This window comes from Falco peregrinus, chromosome 7 (assembly GCF_023634155.1).
Source record: "Falco peregrinus isolate bFalPer1 chromosome 7, bFalPer1.pri, whole genome shotgun sequence".
In the NCBI taxonomy this organism is placed as follows: Eukaryota; Metazoa; Chordata; class Aves; order Falconiformes; family Falconidae; genus Falco; species Falco peregrinus.
Window position 1 is genome coordinate 50054813 of NC_073727.1, and position 18469 is coordinate 50073281.

General features: G+C 39.2%; 1 protein-coding gene across 1 annotated transcript in view; it reads right to left on the minus strand.

Annotated features, from left to right (window-relative positions):
- Positions 1-18469, minus strand: part of PRKN (parkin RBR E3 ubiquitin protein ligase) — a 774760-nt gene that overhangs the window by 17187 nt on the left and 739104 nt on the right. Inside the window, exon 10 of the mRNA XM_055810872.1 lies at positions 2817-2903. Coding sequence (XP_055666847.1) covers positions 2817-2903 — 87 coding nt within the window. The remainder of the gene's footprint in view (positions 1-2816; positions 2904-18469) is intronic.

Genomic DNA, 18469 nt, shown 5'->3' on the forward strand with positions numbered 1-18469 from the left:
TTGCCTCTCATGCTGGGAGCATCAGAGAACTGCAGGCGCTTGCAGAAATGTGGAGACTACAGAAGGTCCTTTCACTACTGTAGCCACTACAGGCTAAAGCGACACTTGCATTTTTCTTAGAGAAAGTATTTTCCTGGCACCACCTATCCTGCACCAGTTCTGGAGAGGAACAGTTTGGTGGCAGCATATCTGGTTGGCCCTGCAATCTGGGTGGCAGGAGTTTGACAATACGATCTGTTTCTAAAATAAATGAAATGGAAAGGATCTGGAGGGGAGTCAAACTGCAGGAGCTGAATACAGCGCTGGAGTGTATTATTCTTACTTTGAATCAGACTATGTTCAAAGGTAAAACAATCCTTCTCACTGCCTCAACAAGCAGTGTCATAATAGCAAGTTAACTCTGACATGCACCTAGCTGGGGAGGGCCAAACAGAACAAAAAGTCTGAAGACGCAAGTGGATAAATGTCTAAATTGATCTCAGTGAGAAAGAGGTGAAAACAGTCCACATGCGCTTCATTCCATAAACGCCTCAGGAGTGTTCTGTATGCATGGTACAGCAGTGCTGTGTGCAGGCTTCCAGTGGTGCTACTCGGATGAAACCAACATCCCGCCAGCCCTCACAAGGGCTTGCCTTGCTCCGCCTGCCCCAGTTTGCTGGCCTGGCTGCAGCGAGGGAAACATTCCTTCAATGGCACATCGCCACCTTGTGGAGAAGTTTTATTACTGCAGCTCTCTTGTTTCTTGGAGGAAAAGGCGGCTGACCTAAGTCGGTTAACTTCAGCTTAAGTTGGGAGTCTAAACGAATTATGGTCTTGTCTATACTGGGGAACTGATTTGCGTAGCTGCAAGAATTATTCTGGTACTATCATTTAGCTATTCTGGAACAGCTTTTTGAGAGTTCAGGAAATTTGTCAGGAACAGCAAAAATGTTTACATTACACTGGAACAGCGAAAGCAGTCAACTTTCCTAAATTAACAGGTTTAATTGGGTGCAATTAATGTGCTGAGATACTGGACCAGATGGACAAAATGATCCCATTGTCTCCATCAGGAGAAGCTAAGGCAATATGCAAGTATTTAAAATAAACCACTTGCTTCCTATAGTATTCTGATTTTTCCTGGCACACCTTTATCTCTGCCCTAAATCATGGAAATTATACAAACTCTAACTTCCACAGAGCCAACACTGTTGAAATAACTTGTAAGGTGCCACGATGAATTTCAGTACTCTAGGCAAAACCGTAGGCTTAAATAGCTTAAAAGAATATAGGGCTCACTGATCATGTTGAGATGTATTCTGGTTCTAGCGCTATTTAATTCAGGTAGGATATTGAGCCTTGGGCTCTAATAGGCTATTGGATACTTCAAGTATCTCTCAATGTCTCTGTTGAAGTCATTTTGTTTTTACATAAATGTGAATGGGAAGTGGAAGACTGTTCCAAGGCTACTGCAAGCAAAAGAAGATAGCTTTTCATAGAGGGTAGTTAAGCTGCAAATCTCCTTGTAAATACATGGCTTCAAAAAAGGGGTTTGCACAAATTCATGGGATAAAAATTTGCTGATAGCTGCTAAACACAAAGATATCACATCTGAATCACAGATCACTAGAGGCTGGGAAAGAAGATGGATTTTGGGTCTCATACACGTGTTCCAGGGCACCAGGGGTAGATAGCCTGACTGACTACTAGGATACAGACTGTTCAATTCTGTTTCAATGACTGCTAATTCTTTTTTGAAGAGGTTTACTCAGAACGGTTAAAGAGAAGATTCTACACGGGTCATAGCCTAGTGCAGTGTCTTCGAAGTATGGCAAATGACCTGTCTCACGGTAGCGCATGGCAAAGGTTCCCAGTAGGCCTCCAGCTCCCTCCCAGTCTCTAGGTTCAAAGAGTGTGGCCCCAAAAGCCAGCCTCAGGCAGCCTGCCTGCAGGCCCTGAGAGGAGATGGGCGAGCCTCGCTGAGAGCCGGCCAGATGTAGGTCCTCATCAGCACCTGCCCACCGTTTTGTATCTGCTGTGTTGGACTGTGTACGGCTCAGGGTTCCGGTTCCCTCTTAGCACCGAGCATGCCAGACATCTGAGTATCAGTTTTCTGCTTCCTAGGACCACACCTTAGGCATCAAGCTGTGAGATATTTAGGGGTATCTCTCCTGTTCTTTGCACTTTCTCTCTATTTTTATATATATATATATATATATATATATATATATTTAAATTGGAAACACTGTGATTTGTTTGCTACAGAGAGCAGGGAAAGTTGAATCTCAAAGAGAAATGCCAGGAGAGAAAAACTATTTCCTCTCCAGGTCTATAGCTACAATAGCTACAAAATTATAGAGCAGCCGAGAATAATTATCATCTAACAGCTTCCAGCCGCGGCAAACCATTTTTTATTTCTCAAAGCTAAAACATAAATTATCAACAGCATTTTCTGCATAGGCTGTATAAAAACCTTGTTATTCAGTCCAAACCCACATGGTTTCCTGACTGATGACTAAAAATAAGCTGAAAGACAACAAGACTACATAAAGCCTTTCAAAAGTGTTCACATTGAATAGAGACAACCCCAAAAGCCCATTGGGAAGGCCTTTCCTTTATCAACTGATGGCAGAGCCCTGTGTGTTCCTGACAGAACTCAGCTACTCTATCAATCAAAGCAACTGAAATCCACCACAAAACCAATTCAGCAACCCCAATGGCTGGAGTAATTCAGCATGAACATAATTGCTTTTACTAAGGGTTATAATTAGGACCCATTTGACAAATGTTGCTCTAGATGGGCCAGGGATAATGATCAGGAGTTGTGAGAGCCCTACCTTCTGGGCCATGGCTCCCTGCGTGCTGAGGAGAGAGCTGCATTCCCCTTCATGGTATTCTTCTTTACACTCGCAGCAGAACACAAACTGGAAAACAAAGCACACAAATCATAAAAACACATTAGGGATATAGACAGCAGGTCACAATCATGAAGAGTCATACCGCAGATGATCTCTTGCCCTTCGCATCCCATTACATTCGCATAATACTCCTAATTGTGCATCTTATTATACATTCCAATCATTAACACAACAATTTTGCTGTTATTATTATACATTTAATCAAAGAAGTAACATAAATGCCACTATTAAAAATGAGATTTTGCTACATGGTCCATTTAGGGACATAAAGTCATACTAGATACTTCTGGGTGTGTTTCTCCTACAGTGAAATCTGTTTATAGAAAAAGGGTGCTGGCTGAAACAAGCAGTTCTGCTTTATAGTGGTTGCTAATAGAAATAGTATATTCATAGTTCTGAATCAAATGCATCTCTATGGAAAACTATTTCTGACTTTACTAGGGGATGATTACTTTATATAGGTCATATAAAATACCATTTTCTAGAAAATTATATCCTTGACATAGACTTTTATAGAATGGTTTACAAAAATCCGTAGAAAGAACACAACTATAGGTTACTTAACATGGCTTTTAGGGGACTACTTCTAGACCCTTATTGTGTTTCTAGCAATTGTTCTGGTTTCATCTTCCTTAAATTGCATTGTTCCTTACATAAGGCTTCATTGAAAATAAATGTCTTTTGCAGATGGGTAAAACAATTCTCCATACCTCAGTCTGAGCTGCTTCTGCCACCTAAACTGGTTCATATGTATCAAGTTTGATGCCTTTTTTTTAAACTGTAAAATGAAGATATCTGTCTTGACATGTGTCAAAATCTTTGGCCCATCAATGCTGCATTAAATTCTGTGTCCTTGCAGGTAAGGGGAGAAGTCAATAATGTAAAATGGGTCTCTTTTACGCTGTTTTAAGGCTATGCTGTCTTGATGCAACTTCAGACTCTGAAAGATCTCTCAGTGGTAAGACATTCTGACTGGCATTATAAGCAAGACTGATAAAACAGCCTTGATTTTTAGATACAGAGCTGCATTCACATGTAATGAATAAAGGATATCAGGAGGACATGACACTAGAACATTTGTCTGCCACAAATTCCATCTTTTGCAATTTCATTTTGAACTCTTTTCAAGCTGTATTGTCACTTTTCTAAGAAGCACTGAAAATCATATTTCATTGTCATGCTAAAGAAAGTGCACTTCTAAGAAAAGAAGCATTGTGCAAGTCCAAAACGATTGACCCTGCTATTCAAGAAGTCAGGGAAATTTGGAGCAGAGGAGTGGAGTGAGTGTTCTAACTTCCAGAGATATCAAACCTAATCACTTGTTTGCTTTCTTGTCACTCTCCACTATTTTGTCAATTATTTAAAATGTTTTATTGTACTTCAACTAACACTGATTTGTTAATTCACTTGTGCTTGTTAGCAAACAGTTTAACAATGGAGGCACTTTTGCAAGGTATGTTGCATGAAAGGCTGCATTACTGTAATAGAGCATCATTTAAATACAACAAAATTTGCACTGCATTAATGGTCAAAAGTTTCAGCTGTGTTGAGCACTACTCAAACACACATAGAGAGATACCCTGTCTGGATACCGAATATCTTAAAGACTTATCCCTTAGCAATTAAGGTTATAGCCAAGTTTAACTGTATTTCCTGCCATATGTCATATTTTCTTTTTCCTCTCATGACTGTACTTCCTCATGAACACATCTGGCTGAAAACATTTATCTGAAAGGGTTTTGTATACCTTGTTTTATCACTGCCTTATCATACGACACCTCAGCTTGCTTTTCTCACCCCAGCCTCTCTCACTTTTCCCATGCAAGTGAAATTTTAAACCTTTCATAAACATTGAAAAGGAGGAAATACTGAAGAAAGAAAAGAAACAACCCAGGGCACATATTTTGCAAAGACATTCCGGCTGCCTCACAATGTAGTTTATGTGGTGTTGCTATAATAATAAAATTCATAAACTCATGCCATATTATTTAAACATGAGAAATGCATTTTCTTATTATAGAGGCTGCTTTTTATGCCTATCTTTAAAAGAAAAAATTCTCAGGACCAATGTTACCAATGTTTTCCCCATAGGCTTGCTGTACTAGAAATGTGCGTGAGTGTATAACTGGGCCTTTCACTAACAATTGTATATCCTGCAAATAAGTCCACGAGTGAGCCTGCCACATCCTTATAATGAAACAAAGCCTGATTTTGTTGGTGAGACAGGATACTCTTTTCACATCTTATTAGGTAATGGATGAGATGTAAAATCAGTTCTGTGGCAAAAGAACACCCCAGAGGCTGATCGGTTTGTCAGAATAAATAGGCATCTCCCAACAGAAATGCATTAAGCACTCCCTTTTTATGGCAAAGCATGCATCATAAAGAAAAGGCATGTCACTTACAACAAAGAGCAGTTTGTGATAGTTTTATTCATTTTTTACATTCAGACATGAAAAATATAATATCGTTTCAGTAATAAAATACAGCAACTGCAAAAATGCTGTCAGTTAACTTGAATTTTGTGGCTTCATTAATATTAATACAGTTATTTTGCCCTTGGAAAGAAAAGGATTTAAGTTGTTCAGTCAGGATTTAACACTTTTGCATAAATTTAATATTAGTAACTGTTCAAAATTACTCGTAAGTAGTGTAATTACTAATAATAGTCACACTTTCTTTCCCTTTATTTTCAAAAAAAAATGCTGGCAGATTACTGTGATAATATAAACAGCACATAAACTTTCTATGTCTTTGTGTATTTACCAGTTACTGTTGTTACCCTTGAAAGATGCTTCAGCTAGAAAACAACCAACATAAAGTAAAGAATAAATCCCAAAGGTCCCAAACCTATCCTCTAGGTTTATGCATTAAAAAGAGGATTAGCAGGGAAATCCCTGAAGCACTTAAGGGATTTAGGCACTGGAAATTAATATAACCTGCATGTGTGCTATTACAGGGTTTTGAGTATCTGTAAAAATATTTGAGATAGGGCTACGCAGAAATCCTGAATCCAAGCGATCTCAGAAGAGGAGGTATTAAAATCCTCAACAGGGATCTAGATCCTGTTTTTAAAATCCTATCTTTACGATCATTCAAGCAAAAGGTAAAATCAGACCAAATTCTGGTCAGCTGTATGGAATTCAAACCCACAGATGACATCTGAAGTGCCAAGAGCGAAGCTGAATAAAAACTCGGATGGTGAAATCAAGCTGTAGTCTCAGTTATTCCTGACTGTCCCATTTATAGTGTTTTAAGTTTGGAAGTGGGAGCAGAGGATGTAGCTCTTTTTTTTTTTTTTTTTTTTTTTTTTTTTGGATGAAAGGAAAATGAGTTTGTCATTTACATGCTATGCTGGTTGTTTTTTTGGAAAGATTTTGCCATTTTCTTTTCACATTGATCTGCTTTCCTTGGATAAAGCACCAGAGCTCTCATTCTCTCTCTTGCCTACTGCAAATGCCTTTTCTTTGGTCTCTGATACTATCTCCCTATAGTGCTTACAAATTATTACTGTTAAAATTATATCTGTTCCAACTTTAATACAATACTCCCATTCTTGAATACCTACACAAAGCTTTGAGTTTGAGCTCCCTACCGTTAAAGTTACTCCTCAACTCAGACATTCCGTTTCTTTTTCACCGTTACCTCCTCCCATGTGTCTACCCAGCAGAATGAAGGCAAGGTTGCAGTGAGGTAGTCATAGCCAAGGTTTAATCTGCAGCACTGTAGGTGCACTGCAAGGGACTTCTGCGCGAGCTAGCAGCTCAAGATTTACCCAGACTTCTTACCAGGCTTTTGCCATCCATGTTGAAATCTGGACTGCCACGTCTTCATTCCTACAGTTACCACTATTAGCTAGACTGAAGACAAATCATATATGTTACATGGTTTGGCCAAAATGTATCTTCCAGAACAGACATTCACATCCAGACTAAAGCTATCAGGTAAGGAAAGATGTACTCATACCTCTGGTATAGCGTTTTAATGGCCCTTCAAAACCGCTGTTAAAAGTTTTATCTAATGTCTACTTTCACCCTTTCTGGTTTCAGCTTCCAGTCACTGCTTTCTGTTTTGCATTTCTCTGCTAAAACAAAGACCCTTTCAGTATCCTATTTTTTTCTTCCTGTGAAGGTACTTCTGTACTGGAATCAAGATACCTCTGAATCTTCTTTGATGCAAACAGAGAAACTCTTAAGTTTCTCACTGGTTAAGCCATTCCTCCTCCCTCTCTTCCTCAGCACCAAATCATTTTTATGACATTTTTCTGGGGACTGTCTTGTTTTTGTCATTAATTATATTTGACTAATCTTTGTATCATTGCTGTGCTGTATCAGCAGAGTTTTTGTATTTACTTCTGGATCACTGCTGAGTATTGAATCACAACAGGTTTGCTGTCAGTCCCTGCTGAATGGTGCTGGCAATAACCTGCTACACATAGATTCTTCACAGAAAACACTACTTTCTGTGATCTGCCCGTTCTTAATCCATGTGACCACAGCCCAGTGGAGGCATCCATACTGCCTCATCTGATAGTGGTGACACAATGCTGCTGCACAGACCCTAACCAAGTCAGTTGGAACACAGACCCCTAAAGCCTTTTATTGATATATTACTGTGATGATCTCCTTATCAGAATATTCTGTAGTTTGAAGTCTTACAAAAGATGAAATTGATTTTGTGCAATTACTTTTTCTTATCAAACTCATAATCTAATTATAGAATGAAATCAGTTTCTTTTGATATGACTGGTTGTCATTGAGAATATATTGACTAGCAACCCTATAAAAATGTTTTGTCTTATCTGTTCTGCTACCTTTTTCTTTGACCTTCCCTCATTCAGTGGTGGCTGTCTGGACTCCTCGCTACAGATGAAACCATGAAAATTAAAGCTGCTGAATGAAGGCAGGATCAACACCCCCATCAGTACTGGAGCCTTCTGCCAGTAGTGCAAAACAGTGCACAAGAGATGCAAAAGTTCCTCAAACCATGGCTATATGAACAAAGAAAAACAACACAGATCTTCTTACTTTCAACTTAAAATGCAGGGCTTACAAGTTTTATCTTGCCCTCTCAGGCAAACAAGTACTTGAAGAAATCAACCTTCAGTGCTTCTCCTCACCCTTTCCTCTAAAATCTAGTCCAAAACCAAGCCACAAGGCTACTACATAATAATAATAATAATAACAATAATAATTCTTCATCCTAAATGTGAATTAAACCACAGCTGACAGGTGTTAATTTTATTATTTAATGAACTGCCAGAAAATGCACATTAAGTACTATTGTAATGTGAGAAGGCTATAGTATATTCTGAAGAGAATACGAAGGAAACCACGTATAATCTAAGATATATATGGAACTAGAGAGACTTATTTTTATGTCTTCAAAACCAGTTTGGTTATATATTACACATCAAAGCAAAAAAACGTCACATTCTAAGATACTTGCACGACTTTGATCACAGAGCGTCAGAGCACCTTGGAACTCTAAGTGAACCTCTCACCATACTCCTGTGAAGCAGCAAAGTACTATTATTTCTGTTTTAGTGACTGGAGCCTAATTCATAGAAATCCCTGCCCACAGATCCTCAAATTTTGAGGATCTAAATCAAGTTGATTTGGAAACCCAAATGCTATTGAGGATCCACACCAAAGAGACTTGTCCAAGATCACATAGCAGCACTGTAAGGGAGAAGATTTCCAGTTTTTAAACATTGATTCCCTACTAATCATTGTAGATCACTCCTTAAAAGAGCCACACCCTGGTTTCACAAGGTCAAAACTTAACCTAATAAAGGCAATCAGTAAAGGATTCCCATGCTTCCCCCCCCCTGCCCCTGCCCCAGCCCCAGTAAATGAAAATATGATGGGGGAGTGCAAATAAGTAGTCACCATTCACCCAGAAGCTCCTATAAGTTCTAACCAGCATTGTATACAGCAAGTGTATAGTTGTTTGGTTTTATACCAGACTAGCAGGATTTTTCAATTACATTTTTTTTTTAACCTGGAGAGTGTTTGATTAAACAGTAATGCAAATAAAACACTGGAAAGGCAAAAAAACCCTTCCCTTCATCTGACAACATGATCACCTGGCCAAAAAAAAACCCTTAAAAATGTAAAATATTATAAGGCACCAAGTTCCAATACTAAATAGCTTTTGTAGTCAAAACTATAGGCTGCTGATTGGAGCAAGGATTTATATTGAAAATATGAGCATGCCTTAAGAGAAATTAAAGCTATCAGAAAGTGACATACTGAATGGCACTGTCCATAACACCCAAAGTCATCTCACTATAGTGTTTGTTTAGAAAAATAGAGCTTCCAATTGCACTTTCCAAAGCACAAATTATAATGTTATAGTGAGTGATACATACCTACAGGTATTTTTTTCTTTTAAGAAAAGCCCCCAGACCCCAAATTTCACTGGAAAATATTTTACCATCTAGTGTATCTTTTGAGTAAGAGAGTAGTTGGATTCTTGGGTAGAGTTCAAACCTCCATAAACACAGACTAAGCATTTTTACTTTGAAACTACATACATTGTTATTTATTTCCATCCAAAGTCAATTAAAAAGATTCCTGCACTCCCCTGAATGTTACAGTCCTTGTGCTACTGCTGTGAACCACAAATCTTGGGTATTGGATTGACTTTGCCTTTAGCACTTTGCTATATCCAGCACCAAGTGTGATCCAGCACCAAGTGTGAGACAGTCATCCACATGCCCTGTCTTTTGGTATTTCTTGTGCTTGCAGCAAAAAAAAAAAAAAAAAAAAAAAAGCAGAATATTTACCATCTGCAGTAGCTGTGTCTCCTTAGGATTTGTGGCTTTGCCAATTGTCAGTTATAAAAAAAACCTCCGGTAACTATTATAATGAAGATAAATGACACAGTAGCAAAAGTGTCAATTTTTAATGACACCGGTTTTATCAGATATAAGGCAATTGTAAAGCATGGTAGCACTTGCAGAGCAATTTTGGTCTTTTTCCTTTTAATAAAGTACATACATAAACCATGCACATTTCATGTGAAATCGAACTTTTGTGAGAAACATGATAATCTGTCAAAACATGGTGTCAAAAATATAGCTTCAGTCTCTGCAGTTTTTGCAATCTAAGGGCAATTTGCCATCAATAGCATGAGTCAATTTTCTAAAAACTTTAAAAGCTGTAAATGTAGGACTGCATCAAAACTAAGTTCTTAGAGATTTCCATGTTTTTCTTTTGAAACCGAAAGTGAAAGTCTCCCTCCTGATTTCTGCAAAATAACTCATGGACTCATTCCCTAAGATCTCGATGACAACGTGCACATCCCAAGGCTCTTCAGTGAGTGCTGATGATTTGTGTCTGCAGACAGACTCTCCTGGAGCTTGCCTTACATCAGGTGGCATTAACCTGAAAGATGGATTGGTAAAATGGACAGCACAACCATAGAGAACCTGTCCCAGACCTTCCCAGACCTTGTTTGCTGATTTATATGGATGAGCAAATTTATTTCTTCTTTCCAACCCCTTCTGAACTGCCTTGTGGTCCAAGTGCTGCAAGGGATAGAACAGAAGAAAGAAGCTGAGAGGAAGCCAGGTGCTTCTCTCAGATGAAACGACTTCAGGCTCCTGTGGGACAAGGGAAAACGCTCTTTCCAGATTCCTCTGCCCCATACCTACACACAAGGGTGTTCCATAGTCTTGTTCTTGGCATGTTGGCTGGGATGTGAGACTTACTAGCCCACTCCAGAAAATAAGAATGAAAAGTCTATAAAGCAGTTAGTTACAAGATGATGTGGTACACTGAAAGTGTGAAAGCCTGTTATTTTTTGTCCTATTATGTGTGTGCAATAGACAGGTCTTGTTATCACTGAAGAATCTAGCTGACTACCCAAGCAAACATGAATTCAAACACTGCAACATTTTCAAAGACCACCACAGTTTTGGTTGTCTGAACAGGGATAGCTGGCCCTGGCAGAGCTGTACAGCTTTAACTGGGAGCAGGACAATACTTCGCCCTGAAGCACTGGAAAGGGATGCCCAGGTTGATGCCAACCGAGTTACTTCTGGAAAAGGAAGACAAACAAACTTAAATAAGTAGGCAGCTGCCTACAGCAGCAGGCTGCTAAACACAGCAAGACATTAGTGTCCGTTACTTCCCTCACCTGTGCCAGAGCTGCAGACAGCAAGCAAAAAGAGCAAGGCTTCTAGCTTGTCATGCTACAGGGACTACGGCAAGACCTCAGATATTAAACATCACTGCATTGAGGAGCTCTTCCTAACCCCAGAAATAGCTGCTGCCATGGACTCTGACCCTTCCTTCAGGACCAGCTGTCACAGCCAGGCATCGTCCTCTCGTCTTAATTCCCGAGTATCCACTTCTCCTCTCTGCCTTCTCACTTCTACATAGTAGTAGCCTAGCCCCTTCCTTCTACTTCAGGTAGCAAAACTGGATTTTATTTGCAGTTTACACTGCTGAGAAGCTTTAAGGTAGCCCTGCCGGAAGTCTTACAGCCATGCCAGCAATCTGTAGCTAATGCCGCCACAGTGCACTTGGGACCTGGAGTGCTGCCTCTGCATGGTGCTGTATGATGCTGGGTAGATATTTCAGCACTGCTTGGAGCTAGCTTGGGGGTTACTTCACTGTGTAGTACAGACATGACAAAGAAATTTAATTTATTATTAGGTTCTTGCTGGCACCACTGGAGAGAAAAAACAATTGTGTGTTGCCTTAATTCTGTTCCCATTTAAGTAATTTTAGTAGGTGGTACAGACACCTCACCACATCTACCTGGTGTATAATTATGAGCAATTTTATGCCTGGATGACTCACAAAATGCAAAGGGGATGCAGGTAAACTTAACATTTCTACAAATTATTTCCAAAATAAATTGCATAGTATTTGTATAAGGAAACATTGAAAAAAATCACTATTATTGCCACCATATAATTTCATGGAATATATTAGAAACTAAATCCAAGGGATAAGGGGATTAGTCATTTATGAATAAAAGGAACATTTTTAAAGCAGTCAAAGATGTAAAATGTATCTAAACTGTGATTTAAAAGAAATTTTAATGTAGTGGATATTATTCTCTGTATTTTGAGTATCTCACAAAAGAATGTAGCATTCCACTTACAACTGTTAAAAAGAAAAAAAAAAAGAAAAAGAGAACCAAACCTCTAAATAAATAATATATAGGCATATATTAAAATTAAAATATAAATTGGCTGTCTTTCCCACTTACATTAGAGTAGCAATTCATTGCAACTCCAATGAAACAATACAATATTTACCCTAGAGCAGATAAAGTCAGAGCATGAGTTACATTGTAAAGAAAAAAAAGCTTGTAGGTATGTTGTCACCACCAAAATAGATAGAAATAAAAGTAAGAAATAAAAATTTATATGGAAGGAAGCATTATTTTTAGGGAACTAGCATGCAAAGAGGGAAAATGATAGTTATCTTGAGGTGCCTTTAGGATGTGTGAGGCAAAGCATTTTATGACAAGTATAACAGCCTATCTTTTGAAAATACTATTCCTGCAGAACATGCATCATTTTACGTGTGTGACATCAAAAGTTGATTTTTTTTTGCAAGAAAGTGGTTGGAAGCTACATTAAAATATCACTTCTTGCCAAGTCTGAAAAGGATGTTTTGTTGCTGAATGCATATATCAGCTCACAAGGAATGTCACGAGGAATGAATTTTACTGCCTGTGGCTTTAGCTCCTGCTCTAGCAGCTTTGGAGTTCAATTAATATGCCCTTAAAAAGTACAACAAACCTATTTCCATATGATAATACTGCTGGTATGCATGCATGCCCTGGGCATTTGAGCATCTAGCTGCACATTTATATGTGCAAACAGACCAGGAAATCTGATGGATTCATTAATGTGGTTCTTAAAATGAATTACTGAATATGCAGGCTGGGAAGCTGATGAAAGTTAGGTAATTACCCAGTGCCTAATTCACACTGAATTGTAATAGAAACCAGACGACTCACTTCCCTGAAACTTTCTTAAAGTATCTCTAACAGAATCAAGGCACCTCACATACAGACTTTTATTCTATGCCATTCGGACTGTGTTCCTGTAATTATGCGCAAGAAGCACACATTTTGTTCATCTCCTGGTTGCTGGAATTCATCTAGATTAATTCACCCAGCTATACTGAAAATGTTCCAGAAGATGGCAGCAGTGACACAGGAATCGATACCAACTGGCTTTGCTAAGCTTTTGCAATTGAAAACGATTCTAAAAAAAAATCATAGTCAACAGCTAAGATCCAGCCCAGGGTTACCAACAGCTGATACATACAAAACCAGTCCTGACAAGACAGTCTCATAAAGAGGAAATGGTATTCAGATGCACTGAAACACATAAAGAGGAGCAAGGAGTGCTCCTTGTTTCAAGGGCATTGCATTTTCTCTTAAATCTGGTAACAGCTGAAGGTCTGTAAAAAGAACATCCTTCTAAATATGACCATCTAGCAAGTAAAATAGTATAAATAACGTATCTCAGATAACTATGGTGCTGTTTTAAGTATTTTATTGAGTTCATGCTGTCTTCTATGTGTAGCATATGTTTTTTATAACTATAAATACACATCTAGTTTATGTGCTAGGGAGAGCGCAAAATAATGAGCAGATTTCTGTAAGTCTCTCGCTTCTAAGGAAATGCCTACCTTCTGCACAAAGGTTGAGTGAATGTGCCTTTCCTCTTAGTGACCAGATTAAGCAAGGCATTAGGATATTTCTCTGAGAGTGGTTTTTTTTGTTGTTGTTGTTGTTGTTGTTGTTTGGTGTGGGTTTTTTGGGTTTTTTTTTTTTGAGAGGGAGGAGGGAAGGGAATGATCTCAAGCCTTTATTCTGCTTCTAGTTTGTTTGTCTTATGAAGAAGTGAATCCTTTAAAACTAGGGGATAACTAATTTACAGTCGCCAAATCCAGTCTACCATTCGGTTCAATAACTGCTTGATTCAAACTCTGAGTGTGAATAGTACTTTACTGCAAAAAAAATCCTGTATTAGATGATTCTAATTAGAGGTGTTTCTAAGCATGAATATTGACACTGAACAACTCTGACAACTGAGAAACGCTGGGCAAATTTCAAAAACAGATGAAAATTTTGTGTTAAGCCTCAGTCTAAAATTAGATGTAGTCAGACCTCAGAACTCCATCACCTCCAAGGTCTGATGAATCCAAGCTCTAAATTGACTCGAGATCTGCAATTCCAAGTCATCTGAAAGCAGAATAAACTAAAATAAAAATTGTTTAGAAGAGCAGTGAGAAAGACATTGGAAGATTTTTTGACAACCTTCATGTCTGGTTCTCTTGAACAGGGCACCATTTTTGCAAAATGTTCTATAAACACTTCCGGAGAAAGCATTGGAATAATAATGAAAATATCACACTTCACCTTTCAAGAAGGCAAAGCAGGTAATTCCTGAGAAACACAGGTCTGGCCAAAAGTCAGTGGTAGTTGTGATGGTTCATGCCAGGAGTACCCTGTCACAACCCTGAGCTCCCATTAAGGGTCCCTCAATTTCTATACCTTCTTTTCAGTGCAGACGCTAGTTCTGTGGTTTCAAGTAATTTTCTTCTGATACAAGAATGTTTTTTTAAAGTTACACAGTTTGTGCTAATTTTGGTCACAGAGTATATACCTACCATTACTTCTTGCCTGACCTTTCAAACTAATCCTTTTCTGGTTTGTTGATGCTAGATATTTTCTGTAAAGTAATTATATAAACTACCAAAAAATGATCCCTGAAATGTGAGCTCACATTAGCTGGTTTACAGGAAATGCAAACAACTTGGCACTTTTTTTATGAACCACGTAATAAACATTTTGGCAAAAGAAAACTCCATATTCAGATTCTGAATACATACACGTGTGTATAAAACCAACAGATACTGTCCTGTATCAACATATACTGACAGGTAGCAAGATCCCTGTCTACAAACAATGTGCTCCATAGATCTTTCATGTTTATCAAAATAATTCTACAACTCAGCAATTTTCTTAACATTTCTTTGGATTTCTGACAGATCTACAAATCACCCAGCATACACTATACTTCACTAGTCGCCTGGGAGGCAACACAGCAGGGCATGAGCTATCTAGAAGTTTTCTGGAGTGCAGTCATGACAATTTCTTGACATAAGTGATGGAGGATCCAACAAGGGGATGTGGTCTGCTGTATTTCATACTCCCATCAAGGAAGAACTAGTTGGAGATGCAAAGACTGGAGGTGGCCTAGGCTTCCATGACCTGGAATTGATGGAGTTCAGGATCCTGAGAGGAAGGAACAAGGCAAAAAACAGGACCATAAGCCTGGACTTCAGGAGAGCAGACTTTGGCCTGTTCAGGAACCTGCTTTGAAGAATCCCGTAGGAGATGGCCCTGGAGAAAACGGGAGTCCAAGACAGTGGTTGATGTTCAAGGATCACCTCCTTCAGCTCAACAACAGTCCACCCTAACCATCAGGAAGTCAATAAAAAGTAGTAAGAGACCTGTGTGATTAATAAGGACCTCCCGATAAGACAAAAATGAAGTATGCAAGAGGTGGGAGCAGAGATCCAGGAGAAACAGAGAGACACTATCCAAATGTGCAGGGATGGGGTTAGGAAAGCCAAAACCCTCCTGGAGTTGAATCTGGTAAGGGACACAAAAACTATAAAGGACTTCTACATCACTGACAAAAGGAAGACCAAGGAAAGTGTGGGACTGCTGCCGAATGGGAGATGGAAAGGACATGGAAAAGGCTAAGGTACTTAATGCCTTCTTCACCTCCGTCTTTACTGGCAAGACTGCCCTTCAGGAATCCCAGGTTCCTGAAACCAAAGGGGAAGTCTGGAGCAAGAAAGACTTGGCCTGGCTGAAGAAGGATCAGGTTAGGGAATATTTAAACAAACTGGACGTACACAAGTCTATAGGCCCTGGTGGGATGCACCTATAAGTGCTGAGGGAGCTGGTTGGTATCATTACAAGGCTACTCTTGATTACCTTTGAGTGGTCCTGGCAACTAGGGGACAATCCTGAGGACTGGAATAAACCCACAGTCACTTCTGTCTTCAAGAAGGGTAAGAAGGAGGATCCAGGGAACTACAGGCCAGTCAGCCTCAACTTGGTCGTTTGGGAAGCTGATGGAACAACTAATCCTGGAAACCATTTCCAGACATATTAAGGACAAGAAGGTGATTCAGAGTAGTCAGCATAGATTTGTGAAGGGGAAATGATGCCTGCTAAACTGATAACCTTCTACCATGAGGTGACTGGCTTGGATGGACGAAGGGAGAGCAGTAGATGTTGTTTATTAGACATTGAACACAGACAGAGGTTGCCCAGAGAGGTTCTGGAGTCTCCATCCTTGGAGGTATTCAAAACCTCACTTGATCTGATCTGAGGAAACTTCTCCAGCTGACTCTGCTTTGGGCAGGGGTTGGCTTGGACTCGATGATCTCCAGACATCCCCCCCAACCCCAGTGATTTGGTGCTTCTGTTTGCCAGTTGCTTAGTGAAAACTGCAAAATAGGACTACCACATTTTTGTCAGGTATGAAACAGTGCAACATTTTATTTATCTTTTACTTTGGCATATTATTTGTTAAGACCTGATTCTGCATGATCCTGAGAATCCTTTGTATATGTTAACATCAGTGGGCTAATGTACTGCAGAGGTCTTCTCAGGTGCCAATATGCCTACGATCTATACCTAGGAGTCACTTTCTGCCTGGTTTTACCAAGGGTGAGGTCATGCAACAAGGCACCATCAAAGGCATGTTATTTCCAGTGTAGACACAAGGTCCTCCTCCATCTGTTTTCTATACATCCATGGGAGTTGTCAGTAAAGGCAAGAAAATCTTGCATGACTGTATAGAAATCTTCCTCACGCACACAGCTATAGCTGTACAGTGCATTCCTAGGACCCACAATTAGCATAAAATTCACTGCTGGTAAACATATTATGTGGAACTAAAATCTGGATGGCATAAAAGATTACAGTAAACCAAAGGCCAGATGTTCACCCTTTTCTCAGCACAGGCAGAAAAGCAGATGCAACCCTTAAATCCCAAGGAAACGTATATCTGCACATGCAAAGGTACAGAAGGACCACTCCAAATTGGAACTTCTGCACAACATGGCAGTAGACCAGACCTCTGTATAAAAGCAGATTATGTTTGACTAAAACACATCCACGAATCAGTCTTGGTTCAAAAGATTGACAGCAAGAAGGCAAATCAAACACAACGCAGCTGAATACCAGTGCTGACAGGAGCAAAGCACGATCCAGTCCCTCCAAGTACCACTAGGAGATTCCCACGCCTACTGACATGTCTTGTTTTCAGAAGAACTCTGAACTGGAGCATTCATTTTAAGTTTACAGAATTAATGATCTACTTTAGAATAAGCAAGCATGGCTGATGAATACATTATTCATTTACTAAGAAACCGATGTGGTAGGGCTTATTGTATGTTATTAATAAGAAAGAGAGTTCAAGAATTTATCTTATGTGATAATTAGGTTGTGTTCTGATCATATGTTAAATGTCTTGCTATTAGGGCCAGATCCTGGGCTCATGGAAATGGGCAGGACTCCGTTTTCTCCAGAGGAGCAACATTAATTTACAGCTGCTTAGGATCAGGGGCTACCTGCCTGTTTCTGACATCTAGAAAATGAACTCACACATCTGTATGGCACCAACAGTCACTAGACAAGCACAGCACACACCTAAACGTTTGTCATTTCAGATATTCACTCTGCTGCAGTAAAGCATCTCCTCTTGGACTTCCCCTGTCTCATTACTCTTCCTATGCATTCCATCTACATTCATTTTTTCTTTCCATTTTTCTGGCGACATTTACATCTCTCTATCATTTTTTAAAATATTTTTTTTCATGCCTTCAAAAAACTATTGTCTTCAAAAAAGTGATCAAAATTTCTCTTCTTTTTTGCTTCCTTTGTCCCAATATCTTCACTTTCCTTTTGTTCATACCTGGAAGCATTACTCTTCTCACATTGCTCCTGAACATAGGAAGAGCCTCATATTCACTCTCAAAACTTAATAAAAGCAATAATATGCTTACAACAATGCTAACAATCTCATTATACCAACACCGGTAAGAGCAATCCGACTATCTATCACAAGGTGTATCATCTCTTCCTCTCATCCCCTTTACTGCTCTCTAAAAGGCTCAGAAGCAGCCACACCTGGAAGTCCCCCAGATACAAAGCCACATGACTTTGGAGTGCTCTTGGGGTAGGAACAAAAAGGTATGTGTTTGGAGAGGTTCACCTTTTCTACCTCCTGAGGTATTCTTAAGGCATTCTATGCAAATGAGTCAATGGTAAGTAGGGTAGCATGAACTAAATTCTGTATTCAGGACCTGCATAAAAAGCAGATAATTAATCAAGAGGGGAAAAAAAGAGAGGAAACTTTGCTTTTTTCTATATATTATTCAGATAAAACTGAGCCTGAGGAAATTATTAGTGTGTGTCTAATCTCCACTACTTGAGCGTACGTGCCTGCGGTTCTATTCTGTTGCTAATCATGATATGCTGGCCTTTTTTCTTTTTGCATAAATCAA